The sequence below is a fragment of the Maniola jurtina genome, chromosome 5 (assembly GCF_905333055.1).
Source record: "Maniola jurtina chromosome 5, ilManJurt1.1, whole genome shotgun sequence".
Classification (NCBI taxonomy): domain Eukaryota; kingdom Metazoa; phylum Arthropoda; class Insecta; order Lepidoptera; family Nymphalidae; genus Maniola; species Maniola jurtina.
Window position 1 is genome coordinate 12,679,425 of NC_060033.1, and position 19,698 is coordinate 12,699,122.

At 37.1% G+C, this 19,698-nt stretch overlaps 2 protein-coding genes across 4 annotated transcripts in view; one reads left to right on the plus strand and one right to left on the minus strand.

Moving 5' to 3' along the window:
• Nucleotides 1-2,421: 2,421 nt before the first annotated feature.
• LOC123865194 (N-acetyltransferase eco) lies at nt 2,422-12,186 on the minus strand. The gene is made up of 10 exons (XM_045906062.1): nt 11,643-12,186; nt 9,929-10,993; nt 7,959-8,510; nt 7,523-7,657; nt 6,775-6,879; nt 5,953-6,068; nt 5,429-5,497; nt 4,842-5,006; nt 3,557-3,678; nt 2,422-3,009 (listed from the first exon to the last, which is right to left on the minus strand). Exons 1-10 carry the CDS (start codon nt 11,896-11,898, stop codon nt 2,805-2,807), a joined length of 2,790 nt encoding a protein of 929 aa, XP_045762018.1. The 5' UTR covers nt 11,899-12,186; the 3' UTR covers nt 2,422-2,804.
• Nucleotides 12,187-19,018: 6,832 nt separating this feature from the next.
• LOC123865198 (RNA-binding protein fusilli) overlaps nt 19,019-19,698 on the plus strand; it is a 99,372-nt gene continuing 98,692 nt past the window's right edge. For all 3 annotated transcript variants that reach the window (XM_045906069.1, XM_045906068.1, XM_045906065.1), the window contains exon 1: nt 19,019-19,668. In XM_045906069.1, coding sequence (XP_045762025.1) covers nt 19,540-19,668 — 129 coding nt within the window. In that variant the 5' untranslated portion in view covers nt 19,019-19,539. The remainder of the gene's footprint in view (nt 19,669-19,698) is intronic.

Sequence of the window (19,698 nt, forward strand, 5' to 3'; positions counted from 1 at the left end):
CGAAACACCAAATTAAATTTGAATTTCGCAGGCAGGCCCGTGTCACGCCCCTTAACGGTGGTCCCTCCGTCACTTGCTCCGTACAAACGTACTTTGGTTCTCATTTCAATGCGTTAAAAGCAAGTACATACCAACTTATTTTCCATTTTTAATTCTATTTTTATCCGTCATAGTTGGAGGAGTAAATATTAGTCAAATAGCCTAATTATTGCTCTTGTAAGTATTTCTATCTTCCTTACAATCAGAAAAGGATAGTATTACATAGTATTACTATTAATATATATTAATATTGTAGGTATAATAGAAAAAAAAATTAACAATATGTTAAACAGAGAGCAGTTTGTAAGCGTGTGACTTGAGGTAAACATATTTTATGTTTTAATTAAACTAAATATATTTTAAATAAAAAAATGGCAAATGACTAATTTCTCTTCTATAAATGAAAGGAGTTAAACTGTTTCATTTTTAGTGTAAACTCCAATTGAAAACTAATTTAGAAAATATTTAAAGCATCTTTATTAAATAGTAAATACCTACATTCAAAATTAATAAAGAATAATTAAGTTCTCAATATTGTTTTGAAATAATTGTTAAGAGTTAAAACATATCTAAAATCAGAGAGGATTCATTAATAATCAAAAACAAAATTCATATCAAAAAGGTTTAAAATTATGTAGATATTTAAGAGTTTCTACCATAAATCGAATGATAATTCTTCTTCACATTATAATATATAAAAGATATTCACCAATTTGGCAAATTAATTATCAAAACAATCATTCATTAAAACTGAATACAAATACAATCCTAAACTGTATATTACATGAGTATTTTCTAGAACTTAACATTAAAATCACATCTATTACACTACCTACTTAAAATCTCTTGGTCCCAATAGTAAAAGTTTTGTGCAGTTGCCCGGCTAGCATGGGCAGTAGATAAAAATTATATCCCCGATTATATCCACTGATGTCATACAAATCAGTGGATATAATCGGGGATATAATTTTTATCTACTGCCCATGCTAGCCGGGTTGGTTTCTTATAAAGTTGACTTACCTAAACAAATAACATTACAATGTTTCTGAGCCTGAATATTTTCTTTTTCTGGGAAAATATAAACTTTTCCAATTATTATTTATTCAATGTTTAAATGACAAAAATATTTAAAAGGTTAAGGTCACATAGTTATAAAACTAATCCAGTTGAACTAATACTAAAAACACTAACACTTCATTAAATCAGTCCAAATATACTAAAAGTTTAGTGTTCCTCAGTAACTTAAAGATCATTCCAAAATTTGTGTTCAAAATCCATTCATTCCAAAATCATTCCAAAAGTTGTGTGCACAGTATCATACTGTGTATTGTGTGTACAAATAAGTATTATAGATGCACCTAAGTTATTAAGATGTATGACTTTGTTGAAATAAATAAATTTGAAATTTGTAAATTTGTAAATCGAAATACACAAAAAATCAACATAACCCTGATCATATTTAGCGACCCGCCCCGGCATCGCACGGATAATTTATAACAATTTTCGTAGGGATCTCTAATTTTTAGGGTTCCGTACCTCAAAAGGAAAAACGGAACCCTTATAGGATCACCTTGTCTGTCTGTCTGTCGGCTGTCCGCCCGTCCGGCCGTTCGTGCCTGTCAAGAAACCTATAGGGTAAAAATATGTTTCAATTTTCAAAGTAAGATAACTATACCAAGTGGCAAGTACATACAGGGCTTTACCTGTACATTCTAAAACAGATTTTTATTTATTTTTATGCATAAGTATGGAACCCTCAGTGCGCGACTCTGACTCGCACTTGGCCGGTTTTTACTTATTTTCTACTATGTTACTCAGGAATAATGTTCTACTGGCGAAAGAAATTTCAAAATTGGTTCAGTAGTTCCAAAGATTACCCACTACAAACAAACTTACAAACCTTACCTCTTTATAACATTAGTATAGATAAATTAATATCTAGTCACTACAATTCTTTACTGCTTCTTAGCAAGGAACATTAATGTTGATGTTAGTAAATACTGACTGTGTTAATTTGTACACTTCAACTAATTAGAATATTCGTTCGTAGGTTTCGCTCAGCAATGTGTATCGCTGCACAAAGCATTCTTACAATGAACACTTCACAAATTAGTCTAAATACACATAAAAGTTGTTTGTGCCACAGTCCTTTAATAAAACACACTAAACACTTCAGAAATCAGTCCAAATACACATAAAAGTTGTATGTTCTACAGTATTTTAATGAAACACAGTAAACATTTCAGAAATCAGCCCAAATATGTACACGTAAAAGTTGTGTGTTTCACAGTTTTTAAGAAACACACTAAACACTTCACAAATCAGTCCAAATACACGTAATTGTTGTGTGTTCCACTTATTTGTGGCTCAAGATCAGACCAAATACACGTACTTGTTGTGTGTTCCACTTATTTGTGGCTCAAGATCAGTCAAAGTACACGTAAAAGTTGTGCGTGCCACAGTAGGTGGTGGCTAGCGCTTGCCCCGCGGGCGTGGGCGCACTGAAGGCGACCTCGGAGCGCAGCACCGCCATGCCGTGTAGCTGCGATGCGCGCACATTCCAGCAGCAAGGCTCGTGACAAGCTTGAGGCTTGTAAATTGATATCTAGTTAGTATAATTCCTGACTCTATTAGTAAAGTGATTCGTAGTTTTGGTCTAGTAAAATGGCCGCACAAAATAGTCTTATAAAAAACACAATAAAAACTTCACAAATCAGTCCAAATACACGTAAAAGATGTGTGTGCCACTTATTTGTGGCTCAAGATCAGTCCAAGTACACGTAAAAGTTGTGCGTGCCACAGTAGGTGGTGGCTAGCGCTTTCCCCGCGGGCGTGGGCGCACTGAAGGCGACCTCGGAGCGCAGCACCGCCATGCCGTGCAGCAGCGATGCGCGCGCGCACTCCAGCAGGCGCACCGCGATACCGCGGCGACGGAACGACTTGTGCGTCCAAATGCGGGACACGCCGCATCTGTAATGAAGGTTAAGTATAAATAAACCAAAGATACTATAAATAGGTATAACTAATTACCGGCAAGTCTTAAGGTGGAAGCGACGGGCCTGCCCGCGATATTCAAATTTAATTTGGTTTTTCGCATTTTTAAACTAATACGACAACGTAGGCTTATGGCATTTTCAATTGCGACAATGGCAGTATCATCCTCACAGGTTTATATAAAAATCTTTACTTGAAAGGATCCAGGTTAAGAAATTAGCTCTAGTATTGACTAATTCTGACACATTAGTCGATACTAGAGCTAATTTCTTAAGTGATTTAGTTGAAGTAAGCCCGACTATAGTACACAACAGGTTATCAAAACTGTGCCGCCAAACGATTTAACATTCCGATACGATGCCGTGTAAAAACCAAAGGGGTATATATGGGTTTAATAAAAACAAACATACCCCTTGCAGGTTAGCCCGCTTTCATCTTAAACTGCATCATCACTTACCACCAGGTGAGGTCACAGTCAAGTCTTGTATCTGAATTTAAAAAAAAAACGATAATAGTGACTCACTTGACAGGATAATCTTCAACGCTGCAGCAATCAGGTTCACCAGGTAACAGTTTGTAGGCCCGGGACTTCGGCTCCATTATCAAACACCCCACTATTTGCTTCTTTTCTATGAATAAGTAGGCCTGGAAAGAAAATAATCACTATCAATTCTGCTGTTCTGTTGTTTACTGAACGCTATCAGAATCTATATACATTATGTTTTAGGGGTCTGTACCTCAAAGGAAAAAAGGAACCTTTATAAGATCTCTTTGTTGTCTCATCTGTCTGTCTGCTGTTTCTGTCAAAAAATGGAATCAAAACCTATGGCCTTTCCCGGTTTCCGACCAATCCAATCCAAGGAATAACGGGAAGACATAGGACCTTTCTGTTAACCTAGGATCATGAAATGTGGTTACGTAGGTCTTAAAGCACAAATAAAGGTGGACGACTCGCGCGAGTACACTCGCTTCCAACCCGACTCGCCTCCGCGAGTCTATCTATCCTACAGTAATATACTCACAGTATACGTGTGTTGTTTCCTGGGCAAGTCGGGCGCGTACCCCAGCTGCGGGTGGACGACTCGCGCGAGTACACTCGCTTCCAGCCCGACTCGCCTCCGCGAGTCTATCTATCCTACAGTAATATACTCACAGTATACGTGTGTTGTTTCCTGGGCAAGTCGGGCGCGTACCCCAGCTGCGGGTGGACGACTCGCGCGAGTACACTCGCTTCCAGCCCGACTCGCCTCCGCGAGTCTATCTATCCTACAGTAATATACTCACAGTATACGTGTGTTGTTTCCTGGGCAAGTCGGGCGCGTACCCCAGCTGCGGGTGGACGACTCGCGCGAGTACACTCGCTTCCAGCCCGACTCGCCTCCGCGAGTCCATCTATCCTACAGTAATATACTCACAGTATACGTGTGTTGTTTCCTGGGCAAGTCGGGCGCGTACCCCAGCTGCGGGTGGACGACTCGCGCGAGTACACTCGCTTCCAGCCCGACTCGCCTCCGCGAGTCTATCTATCCTACAGTAATATACTCACAGTATACGTGTGTTGTTTCCTGGGCAAGTCGGGCGCGTACCCCAGCTGCGGGTGGACGACTCGCGCGAGTACACTCGCTTCCAGCCCGACTCGCCTCCGCGAGTCTATCTATCCTACAGTAATATACTCACAGTATACGTGTGTTGTTTCCTGGGCAAGTCGGGCGCGTACCCCAGCTGCGGGTGGACGACTCGCGCGAGTACACTCGCTTCCAGCCCGACTCGCCTCCGCGAGTCTATCTATCCTACAGTAATATACTCACAGTATACGTGTGTTGTTTCCTGGGCAAGTCGGGCGCGTACCCCAGCTGCGGGTGGACGACTCGCGTGAGTACACTCTCCACTCGCTTCCAGCCCGACTCGCCTCCGCGGATCTTTATACAGCGCCCGGTTTCCGTCTTGTCCACTATGCACTCCTCCTTCCAGCCCTGGAATCATATCCGATCACGAAAAATCATAGATATAAACATGTATCGATTGTTATTTTACAGCGTAATTGATAAATAATAAAACATGACAAATGAGTAATCAGTTTGTTAGTAACCAAAATAGATAAAGTAGTAATAAAAGTAGATAGAAAAGTAGATTCTTTCGTTGTCATAAAACAAACATACATACATACAAACAAATATTCGTACGAAATCGCATACATCGCATTTATTGACCCTGGACACTTTTGGGACCCTCGTACTTAGCTTTAGTTTTCAATTTACGTAATTAATTATCACCATTATGTCATCTTACAAATCTAACAATTCTGACTGATATAATACTCATTTTTATGAATTAATTAATGATTTATTCAATCAACATATTATGTATATTCAAAATGTTTAAAAATGATACTCACATTGAACCTAAGAACATCGGTGGCGTCGTGATGTACAAGATGATCGTGTTCGTCTTGAGGATCCCCAATCTGCACAATTTGACAAGTAGTCATAAAAAATTAGAAACACAACTGTTCTGCCATAACTACTGCTTTTTTTGAGTTCCGTACCTCAAAAACCTTTTAAAAAAGAACCCTTCTTGTCTGTTTGTCGTGTCTGTCAAGAAAACCTATATGGGTACTTCCCGTTGACCTAGAATCACGAAATTTGACAGGTAGGTAGGTTTTATAGCACAAGTAAATAAAAAAATCAGAAAACCGTGAATTTGTGGTAACATCACAAAAAAAATTAAAATGGGTTCACAAATAATTAGTTTACTAAATCTCATAAAGATGGCGCTGTCCACCATTAACTAGCAGTGTAGCACATAAAAGGGTTATCTTGTACGATGGTATGGAACCCCTCGAATGCGAGTCTAACTCGCACTTGACCGGTTTTTTCCTTTAGTTATTGAGGATTAAACAAGGACTAATAGAATACAAACCTGGTAAATAACACCACATTCCTTGCACTGTGTGGCACCAATTTTCTTTTGTCCAGCATCAATGATGTATTGGTTATTTCCACTTTTTAGTAGCTTCTTGCTTTTTTCCTCAGAACCTAGCAAAAACAATTCAAATGACAAAAAAGTTTGGATTTGATTCGCTCCAGCAATACACGGCGCTGCAATTGCTTGTATACAGTATGACATATTATTGTAAATTGTACATTTGAAAAGAGCAACCGCCGAGTTTCTTGCTGGTTCTTCTCAGTAGGAACAGCATTCAATTTGAATTTGAATTTCAATTTCAATTTCAGTTAGGATAAAGCAATGAATAGTTATAACATGACTTTTTTAAAGTTACTTGGATACTTTTTGGCAACCTCTCAGGTGCAGTGGTAAGCACTGGGGTCTTGGAGGTCCCAAGTTCGATTCCTGGCAGGGGCAATTCAAAAATTCATAATTTCCAAATTGTTTCTGGTTAAAACCAAGCTATTTAAGTTGCGAACGAAACACCAAGTCTTAAAATTACAAATGTGTGTTTGTCCTTCAATCACGCATGGATGTAGTTGTGCGAGTCATCTGGACATGGACATGGGCTACTTTTAATCACGAAAAATTTTCAAAAGTTTCCACAGAATTTTTAAAACCTAAACCCATAAGGATAATTGTGGGCACCAGCTATTCAACTGAATTCTAAGTCGTAATTATTACAATTTACATAATAATTTGTAGGCCTCTTTTCATTTTTATAATTTTTTTTTGGGAATTATTGTTCAATTGTATTTTATGTTGTGTACCTTGAGTTGTACAATTCTAACTTACGTTTAGATCTTGGTGTACTAATACCAGGATTGGGCTCGCTGAAAATTGCGAAAAGCCTTTGTGGCTTTTCCTTGTTTTCTTGTGTAGAATTAGCGACATTTACATCTGTGAAAAAAGTATTTTTAAGAATAAATTCAGATTAAACCATTTAATATACTTTTATTTAACGTATCCCATATTTTACAAATATCACCAGAGAATCCCCAGAGCCTCCATCGCGTAGAGAAAACGTCAGAGAGCGTTAGGCCGTATATAGACTGTCAACAATACCATCTCATTATCATGATGATCAACCCATCGCCAGCCCACTACTGAGTACGGGCCCCCTCTCAAAATGAGAAGGGTTCTGGCGATAGTCACTGGTCAATCTCCGTAGAAATTAACCAACTGCGCGAGAAATATTGCTAACACATGTGCACTCACTATTCCCTCACTCTCTTAGCCTGATGAAACGGAAATCCAACACGACCAGAGAGACAGCAAGGCGCAGGACCAACTACTCTCCAAGGCACAGAGGTGCCAACCGCCACCACAGAACACCTCAAACTTTCTAACTCCAATACTAGGGCTAATACTGAGAATTTCTTAACAGTAAAATCCAATACCTAACTATTTTTGGATCAACCCAGGAATATAACCCAGGACATCTGCAGTTGAACAAGCTAACCGCTAGACTAATGGGGCATATAATACTTATTAGTATTTGTGCAAAAATAAATGATTCATTGATTGAAAGGTAACAACTCACCAGCAACAACAGGCTCTGTGGAAGCCAGAATAGCTTCTGCATTGATGTTATTGGATTGTGCCATTTGAAATATTTGCTCGTCCAGCATTTGCATTTCACGTTCTATTTCATCCAGATCTGGTATTTCTTTTTGACCTAGAAATAATTAAGCACATTATGTATAAAAACTAACAAATTTGCTTGCGAATTTAAAATCACACCACCACCATTAAACCATATTATAAATGCGAAAGTGTGTGTCCTGTGTTAGTTTATACTTCAATTACGTCGCAACAGAGCAACGTACATGATCTTATGCATGGGTACAGTAAAGACCTCGAGTGATACATTTTATCCTGGAAAATTAAAGCTTCACATCATTTTTTAAAACCTAAATCCATGCGGACGAAGTCGCGGGCATCAGCTAGTATTATAATAAAGTAGGATATTTACTTACCATGCACAATAGTTCCCTCCACAAATATATATCCACCTTCCACAGGCAAGTACTGTCCATCTTTACACATCTCCCCATGAGCCGCTGTGTGGCCTTCCTGATCCAGCATCATGACATCTTGCCCTGATTCACAGGGCAAATCTATGGCATTTTGTGGCACCACATTTCCTGGCATATTGGCCATATTTTCTGGCATATTAACCAGATGTTGCGTCGCAATCCCTGATGTGTTAACCAAACTTCCTGGGATATTAAGCAAATTTTCTGGCATATTAGCCAGATTTTGTGGTAATTTAGTAACCTGGCTAGCAATTGGAGTACCCAATTCCACGATAACAGTTTCAGAATCCGACGGTTTAGAGCCATCAGTAACTGGAACAGCTGTAACCGGTTGGAAGATTTGGTTGGTTGCTTCTATAACCGTGCTGTTGAAACATGGTAACTCCTGGGGTTTTGTGTACGTAAGTTCAGATTCTGGAACCTCTTCCTCTGTCCATTGGCTGAGAAGGGCTTCTATAGTTTGTTTTTCTTTGTCGAACGGGTCAGCTTTTTCTAGAAAACATTTTATAGAGTTAAAAAGTATTTTTTCTGTTGAATTTAATATCAGTCGTAAGTAAGATCTGAATTTCTCTTATGCATGTTGGTTATTTTTACAAATTAATAACATTGTATTCTAAGTTCTGTGTAGAAATATTTATACAAGCAAATTTTTCTAGGCAAGTAGACTCAAAACTAGACCTTAGACTAGATTGTCGACAAGTGCAAGCCTATCTCACAATAACAAAATACATACATATATGTAATACAAATATTTATTAATATTCTATTAGCATGTACTTATGTAAAATATTTATTGCAAACAAATAGTTTCATTTTGTTTTATTTCATATTTATATATATTACATAGGTACATATTATATAAATGTTTGTGATGGAATGTAAAAGGCTTTTAATTTCTTTAATTCATTACTTACATTAATTTAAGTTATAATAATGCAGTATTTAATTAAAATTCTTAACATTTAATACATATTACATAAATATTTATATGTCAAATGTGATAGAATGTTAAGGGTTTAATTTCAAAAATTAAATAAATTTATTTGATTTTTTAATGGTATAGTTATTGATTTGTAATTAAAATTTTAATACATAGTATAATTAATATAATGTAGGTAACATTTTGATGAATAAATCATAATTATTTATTTGCACTATTGCATATTAAATTATATATTGCATGTTTAATTTTTGTGACCTGCCCAATATTTTAGAATATAAACTTTTTTATTCAAAAAATACTTATTCAAGTGCTTTTGAATAAGTATTCAAATTAATAAAAAACAACCAAATCAAGAATCAAGTATATATAATAAAGGATACAAAACAATGTCCTGGAACTAAAATAAAAACATTTACAAAATATTGTGGAATAAACATCATCCAAACATCCTTCTCTGGCTGTCATAACTAAAATGACCAGTCTATGTTAAAAGTTCTGTAAACATATTATCTAAATTCTAATCTACACTAATATTATAAAGAGGTGTAAGTTTGTTTGTAGGGGTAATCTCTGGAAGTACTGATTACCTAATTTAGTAAATTCTTTCACCAGTAGGAAGCTACATTATTTCTGAGTGACATAAAAATATACCCTATATTTTATTTTCAAAACAAGTGTAAATTAAAAATTTATAACACCCCCGACAAGTGAATGTTACAGTAACTAGAAAAGAGCTGATAACTTTCAAACAGCTGAACCGATTTTCTTGGATTATAGCTAAGAACACTCTCGATCAAGCCACCTTTCAAACAAAAAAAACTGTATTAAAATCGGTTCATTAGTTTAGGAGCTACGATGCCACAGACAGATACACAAATACACACGTCAAACTTATAACACCCCTCTTTTTGGATTGGGGATTAGATATCCCTACGAAAATTGTAATTTGATAAAATATAAAACTTACCGTCAACAGATGACTGACTTAAGATTGAAACATCTTTATTCACTGACTTATTAGATGTAGTGTATTCAAAACTGGTATTTGCTTTAAAATTGCTAGGAGCTGAATTATTCAATGTCTGTCCACTAATTATGTTTGACTTTTGTATTTTTGGCTTACGGATTCTATGTCTAACACCCATATTAATCTGACCAGGCTTCCTTTTACGTCTGTGAGAATGAGAATGGGAAAATGGACGTCTACGTTGTGTATTCACAGTTTCTATAGCATTTGATAGCTTCGTAGTGATAGTAGTGTTCAAGTCTGGATTGGATTTGCCGTAAAAGGACTTGGTAGAGAGAATTTCTTTAAGTCTGTCGCTGTTAAAGAGGGATAGGCGAGCTTTGGGTACTACGGATGGGTCTAGACGTGGTTGTTTAGGTATTGGGCCTATATCAGTCATTCCTTCATAATGAAGCCTTTTATAGCTCTTTTCGCTCCCACATGACTCAGGACTCTCAGCAATTTCTATTACAGATCTACGATGACTCAGTTTTGGTGGAGATTTATTCTCCGAATTATTATGTGGTGTTTTTAACATCTGTGTTGGTGAGATGTAGCTGCTTAAATCCATTTTAGTTAAACACACAACAGCATTTTTTATTGGTGTAACATTTTTCTTCTGCTCAACTAGTATGCCTTTAAAGCTTTGGAATTTTGGCGTCATTTTGTGTTGTCTTGTTGATCGACGTAAAGTTTTAGTAGGTGTGTTTTCTTTTGAATCTGTGCCAGAATCTGTGTCAAAATTAAGGTCTTTCAAAGAGCTGCTGCAGCTTTCTGTGTCTGCGATAAGGCTGGCTAAGCTCTTCCTGGCTTTGCTTGAAGTTGAAGACACAGTGTGGGCACTGGCACATGAATGGGTTGACGATGGAGTGCCCGGGTGGTGTTGTATGTGTGGTGTGGCCGGTGTTGATAAGGAACCACATTGTGTCTCTGGACATGAGTGCCTGGTTTGATACTTCTTTAATGTGAAGGGTGATTTCATGAAGTTCTTCAAACTGTTCATGGACTTGTGGCTTCTTGTATCATCTGTTGAAACAAGCATTGATTAGACTTGGTATTTGTGGGATCTTTTCATTGTGATTGTAAGTAATAGTAGCTACCATAAATAATGTCAGAGCTGACTGAAAATCTAAAGTGTATTAAAGTGTAAGTTTAAATAACTATAAGAAAATAAAAGAACAAATATAAAGATTAGCAAAGTTAAAATTTATAAAACAGCATACTTTCAAGGGCATAGTAACTGCAAAGATATAAACTAAATTAAGAAATCCAGAAGTATATACATATCATCTTCAATTATAACTTAGATTTCAGCTTTGTTTTGAATTGGCTTAGACAGTTCTTCAGAAAGTTGTAGAATTAATAAGTAGCTAAATAAGAGTCTCGTAGCAACAAGGTTTTGTATCATGGGTAAAATATACAACTAAGTCTTATGGCTTTCATATAAAGCCGCTTAAGATATATAAGGAGTGTGATTATAGTTCAAAACTTCAAACCTGTAACCACTCTGATATTACACCACCTTTTATAATATCAAGATAATTAGGCTTTATTTCTGAGCTTTGTAACAACTTTATTTCACATATTAAGTGTAGATCATCAATGTAAGATCAGTTATTAACATAAAAATATGTTTAAAAAACCTATTTTTAGTTTTATATACAACTATACTAACGCCAAACACTCCTTTCTGGTGTTTTAGGAACATTCTGGTCTGTTTCATCGCTAGAGCTGGAATCCAGGGTGCTGATGATTCCCAGATCACAATCCTCGCTGTCACTTTCACTTTCCACCACGGGAAGGTGCCGGTGCTTTGTCAGGGACTCCCTCGCTGCCTCATTCTCAACAAACAAGGTCTTTTTCCTCTCAGTCATTTTTGGTGTATGCGTATGAGGAATACGCAAGGAACGCCGCGGAGTAGTCGCAGCCATTGTTCTAACACGATTCACTTCATAAAAACAGTATAATATAAGTCACAAAGATAAAACACACGCGTCCAGTTTTTAGCACCTGCCTTTCCCGCCTAGACATAAGGCCATTTACCCCACTTTTTATGTAAACATACTACATAATCTTGGAGTTAAACTTTTAGAGATATGCCCAGATTAATTTTCATTTAGACACATTAAATATGAAGGGTAAAACGTAAAACGATCAAAAAACTGAAGTTATCAAAACTTTTCGGAAACGTTTGGCCAGCAACCATTGTGGCATATTGTTTGGCGCGTAAACATCTGTCACGTTTGGTGTTGCTACATTGGAAGAATGAATAATGACTTTAAGTATATTTTTAAAAATTATATTATGTAGTTATTTTTGTTTTATCATTAAATAATTAAAATTATGCAATCTTCTGATTTAATTTGTAAGATTAAAGTAGATAATAATAACTCTTAATATCAAGTTTAAATTATTTTACTAACAATATTTTTTTAGATGGCAAGGTTAACGCTATTTGGCGCCGCAATTCAAAATTTGTCGATTCGATTACATCAATGGTTTGAACTACATATCTATGTTTGAACTGAATACTATTCATTATTCATTAGGTTAATATTTTATAATTAAAAAAAGTAATTGCTAACCCAAGAAATAAACTTTATTTTGTGGTTATTGCAGAAGATGTGACAGATGGACGTTATCTTTAGTCGTTCCGTCGATTCCTAAAAAAAAATACACTTTATACTTTTTTTCATCTTTTTACCTGTTACCTCCCAAAGCCACCATGTTCAAAACTTCATAGTTTATAAAATAACGAAGATTTGGGACGCGCTGGCTCTTAGGCTGAGATCTATAGAGCTTACTTTGACTTTGCTCAGACAAGCGTCAGTTAAAACGAGACGGTTTATGTCAGGAGTATAGCGCTGTCTCATTTTAAAGCAAAGTCAAAGCACAGGTCAAAGTGTTCCCTTTAGATCTCAACCTTAGCCCATATAATGTCTACTCCTTTATCAAAGTTGAAGATTTATATTTTAAATAACTGCATTATTGCAGACAGAAATGCATATTATGATTCCTTAAAGTCCACTCTATACCTAGGTACTTAAGGTAAAATGTTTTTTATGGGAACCTATTATTATCCATGTGATTGTTATAAACTGTTAACAATGATTAAAGTTAAACAATGTATGTGAACCTTATATTAAATTTTAGGACTCTAGTACACAATGGCCCATTACTTTCGGTAAATGCCGGCCAATGTGTATCCTAGACGTGCCTTAACGCTCCAGCGCGAGCGTTCCACGCTGTTCTTGCACATCTAGTCCAATTTGCACTAATATCTTTTGTGTTTGTATAAAAAAGCCATAAAAACTTTGAATATTTTTCACCAGAAATTATTTTGTACTTTATCACTAGACTACACTGGCCAGTGGCCACATGCCGTAAATGTAGGTAGGTAAAATCGATAGTAATTAATTTATTGTTACTACACGCCGTGCTTTCGAAAAAAGTGCCTAACCGATAGTATCGGCTTCGTAGAGTGTCATCTTTGTCGTTGAGACTGAGAAATTACTGAAATCAACAACAAAATTAGACACTGCTCTACGAATCCGAAGCTGCCGAGTATAGGTATATCTCAATTAGGTACGTTCGATGCATAATCTAAATACATATATAAAAGGAAAAGATGACTGACTGACTGATCTATCAACGCACAGCTCAAACTACTGGACAGATCGGGTTGAAATTTGGCAATTTTAGACAACGCGAACGAAGTTGCGGGCTTGCTAGTATTGTGTAATATTAATTGCCGATTACTTTACGCCAAGTAACCCTGTACAAAATCGCCGAGTGAATTGGCTCAATGTGTTCAAGGCGCTTTAAACATTATCTATCTTGTGTCTGTGCTTGTGTCTTTAAAATAAAATATTTGAAGGATTGTTTTCTGGGTTTCATTGTATCCTTAGTAATTTTTAACCTACTAGCTTCCAAAAAAGGAGGAGGTTCTCAATTTGTCGGAATCTTTTTTTTTTTAATTACTTATTATTTGCTTTGCTTCCTTTTTATCGTTCCCGTACCTCAACACAAAAAAAAGGTTAAAAACAGTAATATCCTTTCAACCCATTCGTTGGCCCAGTGCTGAACACTTGTCTCCTTTCAAAATAGGAATGGTTTAGGCCACAGTCCATCACGCTGGCCAAATGCACAGTGGCAGATTTCACACATTATCTAGTTCCCGGAATCAAATCCCTGACTCTTCGAATAGAAGGCAAAAGTGCCACTAGGCAATCACCGCTTCAAGGGGGAAAAATTGCTGAAAAGCCAACTAAGTACCTACTTTAGGTAAACGTTACTCAGAAAAGCAGGTAGGTATTATTTAAATGTGTAATTTTAACGAATTATTGGAATGTCCTCCCAAAACTTACGCGAAGAACACAAATCCATCGCGTAGAGGTTATCCGAGAGTTTTAATCTGAAAAACTATTGGCAAAACAAATAATTTAATTAGAGCAAGATTGCTATCGCAACATCTAATTATCCAGTTCCACAATCTTAACAGCGCGCACCGGTTCCTTTGGTTCTGCAAATGTTCATGGGCGGCGGTAATCACTTATCATCATAGCGAGCAGAGTGCTTTGCTCGCTATTTAAACTTATATAAAATAAAATAAATCGAGCGAATAGATATTACATATACCTAATATACGGTACTTAGTTAGGTAGGTCTAGGTAGATAGGTAGGTACTAGGTAAAATTTAAATTACGAGAAAACTTTTGTTGCTGATGGTAGGTAAAAAGAGATCTCTGTTGGAACTTGGAACGATTTATTGTAAAATAGAACTTCTTGCATGAAAAAGTAAAGATAAAAACTAATTAATTCCTAATTAGCTAAACTTCGTCCTAAAACCGTCCTAATACATGCGCACGCGCCGCCCCGATCTCCCTCGCCTCTGATTGGTCCATATCCGTAAATCCAAGATGGACGCCCACACCTCACATTACTGAACAATAAACAATCCAGAGTGTGACCCATTTCCGCTTGCATCATTAATCAACTTTACACTCAATTTGCATATTCAATAAGGATTAAATTTGATTGACGTGATTGCCAGTAATCAATTTAGAACCGTTTACTAGGTTAACTATACTTATACCTACTTATACTACTACTAAATAGGTAGGTATGGCTGTCAAATACAATCGATTTATATTTCGGTCAAGCTTTAACTGCAGTCGGTAACTGGACGGGTGACCGAAATTCGATTGTATTCAATTTTCAATCCGTGTAGATATTATGAATCCCAGAGAGCACGTTGAATTGAATCATCCGACCAAAGCGCCAATTTTTTTCAGAAATCCTAACCAGGAATCGAACCAATGCAATATGTCCTCTAATTGTTTGCAAGGTCATTAGCGAACTTTCCATTTTCACCACTGTACCAATGATCGTCAGAAACTTGATAACAAACCAACCAAGTGCAAGTCAGACTCGCGTACCGAGGGTTTCGTGATACAGTTGTATTTTTCGACATTTTGCACGATAAATCAAAAATTATTATTAACTAGGTAGGTATGCATGAAATAAATAATACCTAAGCTGTTTTAGAAAACCCTTTCGTATGATACATACCCCAGTTGCTATACCTAGTTATCTTACTTTGAAAGTTGAAAAATATTAATTTTTTGGGTTGTTAGGTACCACAAATTCACGGTTTTCGGATTTTGCCCCTACATTGCACTAACACTAAGTTTGTGTGTATGTGTGTGTGTGTGTGTGTGTGTATGTTTGTTACTCCTTCACGCAAAAACTACAAGACGGATTTGGCTGAAATTTGGAATGGAGATAGATAATATCCTATATTAGCACATAGGCTACTTTTTATCCCGGAAAATCAAAGAGTTCCCACGGGCTTTCGAAAAACTTAAATCCACGCGGGCGAAATCGCGGGCATCGGCTAGTCAGCTATAAGACCTACCTATCTACCAAATTTTATGATTCTAGGTCAACGGGAAGTACCCTGTAGGTTTCTTGACAGACACGACAGGTGGACAGACAGACAGAGAGATAACAAATTGAACCTGTAAGGGCTCCTTTTACAGAACCCTAAAAACAGGTCAAACGTGCGTGTCCGAATGGCTATTGTACGCATATAACGTACCTACCTACAATACATCTCTGTAGGCATGATAGGTAGGTAGAGTACCTAGGTAGTTGGTAAAATTCTGCAGAGAATTTGCAGTTACCTATTTCATAAACACTTAGTTTTTTTTTAAATTCTCCAAAAAACTTCATAATACTTACTTAATTTTAAAATAATTTATGGACGGCTCGATGGTGCAGTAGTAAAGCTCTGGTTTCCTCCAAAAGCGGTGCCATCATGTAGCGGCCTTAATACAGCGGTGAATGACGTCACTAGAACGTTGTCTATGTAAACAATATGGCGCGGTTTCCTAGATAACGGTAATTGACACCGTAACGTCAAAAAGCGGTACCGCCATTTGCATGACGGCCGTCTTGTCGGTGTCGAAGTGTCTGTCAACGTTTTTTTCATGTAGCGGTGAAGGTATTTTCAAGCGTAATATTAATTTTCGTGTCATTTTAAAATATTTATTGTTCAAAATGAGTTTCATCAACTGGACCAGCGAGGATGATGAAATTTTAATTGATTTTGTGCGGGTTCATGATGTGCTACATAATGTAAAACATAAAGACTAGACTATTTTCGTCTTCTGATGATTGTTCATCTTCCAAATATACTAGTAACGCTAAATCAAGTTCGTCCATTTTCAACCATTGACACGTACTTTGTGGTCTGTTCACCGTAATAAAACGGTCAATGCAGTTTCTAACATTCCACATGTTTACGGCCGTCTTTTTGAGGTCATCATATTGCGTCCGTTTAAAAACGGCACCGCTTTTGGAGGAAACCATAGCTTTACTATACCTACACCACAACTTTTTTCATCTCGCGTTTTTCATGTTCAGTAAGTAGGTACCTGCCTACTAACCTACTCTGAAAATTTATTTTTTCAGAATTTAAATAAGTAATAGGTACCTATATACTATGCCTCCGAGTAGCGATAGGTAATAACTTTATAAGTTTTGATTAACTGCACTAAAAATTACAGCTTTTATACCTATCTAGTTTATTTTTAATGTGGCTGTGACATACAGACAGACAGAGGGATAGGCTGACTTTACGATAATATCTCTGTATATTAAGAGTTCCTTGTTTTTCTACAGAACCCTAAAAAGTAGTTACCTACTATATGTAGGTAACTACATGCCTGCCTACACACCTACGACTTTGTTTAGTAATTAGGTAGTTAGTAATTAGGTAGGTAGGTACTAGGTACCTACTTAAAACTTACAAAACTACATTACTTACTTCCCTGCTTAATTGTTACCTACTCAACGTGTAAGTAAACCATAATTAGTAGTTACGAGTAAAAAAATACGATTTCGTAGTAAGTTTTCGTAATTTTGAAGTAAATGTATAATTTTCAAGGCGCTGCGCTGCCACCCAGTTGATGTAGGTACTCCTATTGTAGGGTCAGTGCCCAGTGGTGATAGCCAAGTGGGTAAGATTTTGGCCAACTATACTTTTTTTTAATTTGAGTTACTTATATTAGAATACTAGCCTGACACCCGCGACTTCGTCCGCGTGGACTTAGGTTTTTCAAAATCCCGGGGAACTCTAATTTTGTCCGGAATAAAAAGTAGTCTTATATGGCCGTCCCCGGGATGCAAGCTATCTCTGTAACTGTCGTCAAAATCGGTTGAAGAGACGGGCCATGAAAAGCTTACAGACATACAGACGGACACTTTCACATACTTATTTGTGTTATGGAATATCTACGCAAAAATATAAATGTGCAAGTTAATGCTATCTGCACAAAATATAAATGTGCAGATAAAAAAGGATATTATTTTTATGACATCTCGTTTATCTCATCACTCATCATATACTGCGGTCTGCGACGAAAACAGATGGTAGGTAGATATAATGTTCAATAGATCTTTTTTAGCCATGATTGGTAGGTGCCTATTTGTTTCTTGAAATGGTTTAACATTATAGGTCTATGGGTTTGAATGGGGTTTAACTTTAAACCTGTGTTCCCAATTCGTATGTCTATGGTGTTCCCTATCAGATTTTTATTGGTACCTACTTACACTTTTATTTCAGGGAGTTTTATTCATTATATATGTACCTACCTAGATAGGTACCTACTTATCTATACATATAATAAAATTGTAGAAGTGGTGTCTGTACAATGGAAATATATTAAAAAAAAGTAGCAGGGGTTGTTATTATATCGATGCCGAACCCGAAATTGTAATTTTTTTTGTCTGTTTGTCTGTGTGTTTGTGCACGCTAATATCAGAAACGGCTTATTTGATTTAGATACGGTTTTCACTAATATATTGTAGTAAGCTTCACTTAACATTTAATGTTTATTTCATGTCAATCGGTTTATAAATAAAAAAGTTATGTCAATTTAAAGAATCACGCTGCCCGAAAAGTCACTATTCCACGCGAACGAAGTTGCGGGCACAGCTAGTATAATATATATTTGTATTTTGAGAATGCCACATGACCATGACTAGTCAAAAAGCACTAAACTTGCGTTTATAACGTCGCGTTGTTTCAAAATAAATAAGAAAAACTGTGCGTATAGGTATCTCATGTCCTCTGGAAAATGCAGTTGTCACTATTAAATTTTCATTTTCATTGATATTATCTCACTATCGAGTACAAAACGACACCCGAGTCAAATACTTCTTTCCGTACGCAGCCTTCGCAAGGCCGCCTAACAACAGACGCAATGTATGAGCACGTATTGAACAAAATCGCCTATCTAGATAAAAACCTTCACAAACAAAATTATCTATGACAGCGTAACAACATTGGCGAGTGGTAAAACTTTAGAATACATTGACGTTTTTTTACCAACTTAATTCGTAGAAAATGGTATTAAGCAAGCGTTTTATAGGTTGCGAGGCGTAAAGTCAGTGACGCGGCAGTCGGGTATCTCATCAATGATAAGTACCGGTTTGGCAACGTCGCCTCGCCTCACCTGGCGTTTACCTGCGCAGTGTCAACGGGGGGCAAGCGACTGCCAGTCGATTTACCGTACCGAAAGACACGAACGTGTCTCTAACTTAACATTTAAATAATTAAAACACATCTATTATATAAACATTCACCAAAAACAGCCATAAACGAAACAATTTCTAAGCAGTGAGCACAAAGTGAAATCAGTGACTGAACGGAATCATTGGAGCGTATCCGGGACTAGAATTTCGTATACATCGACACCTATCGAGTTTTGGAGTTTGGGGCACACGAATCCGTGTAGCGCCGAATGGAATTAGCTATTAATTCCAGATTTTCACTAGCGGAAAGCCGTTTAACGCTTACGTATACGTTGTCATATAGCGGTACTTGCAGACTAACTTGAACCGTAAAGTGCCCGTGCGAGTGTTAAGTAACCGTCAGGTTCGTGTTCTTGGTAGGAGTAGTTTTGGACTTGGACTGTGAAACTGAGGTATCCCGTTAGACATTAGTATGCGAGTGGACTGTTAATTTGGTGAACTCAGCTAGTGTGGTGTGTGCTGTGTATGGCGCGATGATTACCGGAGGCTGGGTGTGCGCTTTGCATGTCCGCACGGCGGGGCTGGGCGGCGCCGCGCTGGGTTCTGACGAGGAAGAGGCCGTGTACCTGGCTTATGTCGTCATAGACGTGCTCACCAACCAGGTAACTTGACCATGTCTGCGTCGCTATCCT